This window comes from Aplysia californica, unplaced genomic scaffold (assembly GCF_000002075.1).
Source record: "Aplysia californica isolate F4 #8 unplaced genomic scaffold, AplCal3.0 scaffold00102, whole genome shotgun sequence".
Lineage (NCBI taxonomy): Eukaryota > Metazoa > Mollusca > Gastropoda > Aplysiida > Aplysiidae > Aplysia > Aplysia californica.
In genome coordinates this window covers 144600-148195 of record NW_004797372.1, presented here as the reverse complement: position 1 = coordinate 148195, position 3596 = coordinate 144600, and the positions used below count along the sequence as shown (strand labels likewise).

Here is a 3596-nt window from a genome sequence, read left to right as displayed (position 1 = left end):
CACACACATACAATCACATACACACAAAGTATGTATACACACACATAAAATCACATACACACAAAGTATGTATACACACACATACAATCACATACACACAAAGTATGTATACACACACATACAATCACATACACACAAAGTATGTATACACACACATACACATGCACAAAGCACACACACACACAAAACACACAAACAAACACAAATACATGCACATACAGACAGACATATAAGACATACAAGACAAACAAACATGCAAGACAAACAGACAGACATATAAGACATACAAGAAAGACAAACATGCATACAAAACAGACAGACAGACATATAAGACGCACAAGACAGACATACAAGACAAACAGACATGCATACAAACAAGACAGACGGCGAACGCACCAGGAATGGGCTGATCCCTCAGGAAGAAGTTGTAGTGGTGTGAGGTGAACAAGTGGAAGCTGACCCCCTCCTTGACCCTGCCCGCTCGGCCGCGCCTCTGGAGGGCGTTGGCCCGCGACACCCACACCGTCTCCAGGCTTTCCATGCTCTTGGCCTGGTCGTACCTGGTGGGGTGGTGGGGTGGTGGGATTGTGGGGTGGGGGGAAAGTGGGGTAATGAGATAAAGGAATGGTGGTGTGATGGGGTGGTGGGTAGGTGGGATTGTGGGATTGTGGGATGGTGAGATGGTGGGGTAATGAGATAAAGGAATGGTGGTGTGGTGGGATTGTGGGGTGGTGGGGTGGTGGGATGGTGAGATGGTGAGATGGGGGGATTGTGGGATGTTGGGAATGTGAGGTAATGAGACAATGGGATGGAGGGGTGGTGCGGTAATGAGATAAAGGAAATGGTGATGGCTGGGGTGGTGGGAAGGTGGGATGGTGGGGTGATGGGAAGGTGGGATTATGGGATGGTGGGTGGTGAGAAAGTAGGGTAATGAGATGGTGGAATTATGGGAAATGAGATGGTGGAATTATGGGATGGTGGGGTGATGGGAAGGTGGGGTAATGAAATGGTGAGATGGTGAGATTTTGGGGTGGTGAGGTGGTGGGGTAATGAGATGGTAGAATGGTGGTATGGTTGGATGGCAAGGTTTCGTGATGATAAAGTAAAAAGGTGGGATGGTGAAATGCAGGGGATGGTGACTGGTGGGGTAATGTAACTACTCCATCATTTCTCTTTTCTCCTTTGTTCGCTTGCATAACTATTACTTTATCATTTCCCATTTTTTCCTCTTTATTCTGAAACTATAATCACTCCGTCATCATACCTTTTCTCCTTCATTTCACCAGCAAAATAATCTCACCATTTGTTTACCTTTTCTCCCTCAGCTTATCATTCTTATCATAATTTATCTTTTCTTCATTTTACCAGCACTATCTCACTCTCAAGTTACCTTTACAAAACTATCTTGCTCTCATGTTACCTTTTCTATGTTGTTCTCTTCGTTGTTCTCCTTCATCTTACTAACAAAATCTATTTTGTTCTCATGTTACCTTTTCAAAACTATCTTGCTCTCATGTTACCTTTTCAAAACTATCTTGCTCTCATGTTACCTTTTCAAAACTATCTTGCTCTCATGTTACCTTTTCAAAACTATCTTGTTCTCATGTTACCTTTTCAAAACTATCTAGCTCTCATGTTACCTTTTCAAAACTATCTAGCTCTCATGTTACCTTTTCAAAACTATCTTGCTCTCATGTTACCTTTTCAAAACTATCTTGCTCTCATGTTACCTTTACAAAACTATCTTGCTCTCATGTTACCTTTTCTCCTTCATTCTGCCCGCGTCAACGACAAACACGACGTCATCGATGGTGATGGAGGTCTCAGCAATGTTGGTGGCGATCACAATCTTGGTCACACCCTCTTTAGGTTTGCTGCAGACAAAACAGGGAGGTATCACAGGGAGACATCACAGAGTTTTAGTTGTAATAGAGGTTGTTTTTTAAAATAATTTATTTATAGTAGAGGGTTTTACGGCGCTCGCAACTGCATAAAGTCATATGAGCGCCAAGGGGTGGATGTCAACAAAGAAGTCTTTACAGGGAATCAGACTTACTCTGCTCACCTCTCTAGCTTCAACAGCACAAGGTCTGCTTCGACTATCAAGGCACCCCAGAAATAGCAGACAAGAGTGTGACAAATATACAAAAGAAGTAGAGGAAAATGACAATAGTAAGGATTAGGAAAGAACAAGCAGCAGTTCCCTGTTGCAGATCAGGCACAGTTATGAGCATGACATGATGAATCAGCCCATTTACAATTCTACTGTGCTCGAACGAGAAATGTCCCTCCTTTGGGAATGGCCTAAAGACACTTCAGTCGGTGGCACTGCCCCTGGGGGATAAAGTAGAGGTTTTACCGAGCTTGCATCGGCATAAGGTTTTATGAGCGTCTAGGGGTGTTTTTTTAGCTGTTGCAGAGGTTTTACGGTGCCCGCAACTGCATAAGTTCATATGAGAGCCAGAAGATTAGATTGTTAACAAGAGAGAAACACACATAAAAAAGAAGAAGGCGGGATAAGGCCGACAAATGATTGATGGGAAAGAAGAAGCAAACCACACCAGAGCACCCGCCAACCACCCACAATATCACAGAGAAATATCACAGGACAACATCACATTAAAGATCACAGAGTAATATCACAAGCAAATATCACAGGGAAATATCACAGGTATATATCACAGGGAAATATCACAGGTATATATCACAGGGAAATATCACAGGTATATATCACAGGGAACACCACAGGCAAATATCACAAGGATATCCCAGGGGGAAAATCACAGGGAAATATTACAGCGAAAGTTTAGATTAAATACTACAAGCTGATATGGATGGTTTGGTTTACCAGAGGGTATACAAGATACAGTATTTTGCACAGTATATTTCAGGGTTTAATCAGTGGAAAATGTCGTATTAAATATCATGGGGATAAGAAACGGGCACTTTTTTGACAGTTTGTCCATTTTTATCAATTGGGGGGGGGGGCTCAACACCTTTCATGCCCATATAAAAACTCGTTTCCAAGTGAATTTTATTCAAAAACATTGAATAAAGGCACAAAGTATGTAAATTTTCATTTTCCAAGGACTCTCAAGCTACAGAAGTTACCAAACTTTGGTGGCCATTTTCTCCCTAATTTTAACTGAAACCAAGTGACCCCCACCTCCTTCAATCCCAAATATCTAGACTTCTATTTAAGATAGGTGTATATTTTGTTCACTGAAAACAACGAAATGAAAAAGCTTTCTGGTGATACAAATAACTCCACATGGTAAAAATTTGACGATCGCCTGATTCCACCATGTCGTGACACGTGTATTATTCTAATCTTCCAAAGAGTTACAAAACCCTCTACAATACATACAAACTGATGTTCTACATACCTCCTGAGAACAGCCACCGTTATATCCCCCTGTGCAAGTTGCGCACTACGTTAAAGATCCCTTGGTGGTCTAAAATCGATAAGAGTAGGCTTTGGCCGCATCGCGGGCAAAATTCAAAATTTCCTACCAACTCAAAAGGTTTAATGTGTCCCGCGCGCTCATAAGAACTTATGCAGTTGTGAGCGCTGTAAAACACTTGCCAACCCCCCC

General features: G+C 42.2%; 1 protein-coding gene across 1 annotated transcript in view; it reads right to left on the bottom strand.

Annotated features, from left to right (window-relative positions):
* LOC101860158 (putative ATP-dependent RNA helicase DHX57) overlaps window positions 1-3596 on the bottom strand; it is a gene marked incomplete in the record, with an annotated part of 47974 nt that overhangs the window by 19556 nt on the left and 24822 nt on the right. Inside the window, 2 exon segments of the mRNA XM_013080835.2 lie at window positions 397-560; window positions 1761-1874. Of these exon segments, the coding sequence (XP_012936289.1) occupies window positions 397-560; window positions 1761-1874 (278 nt within the window).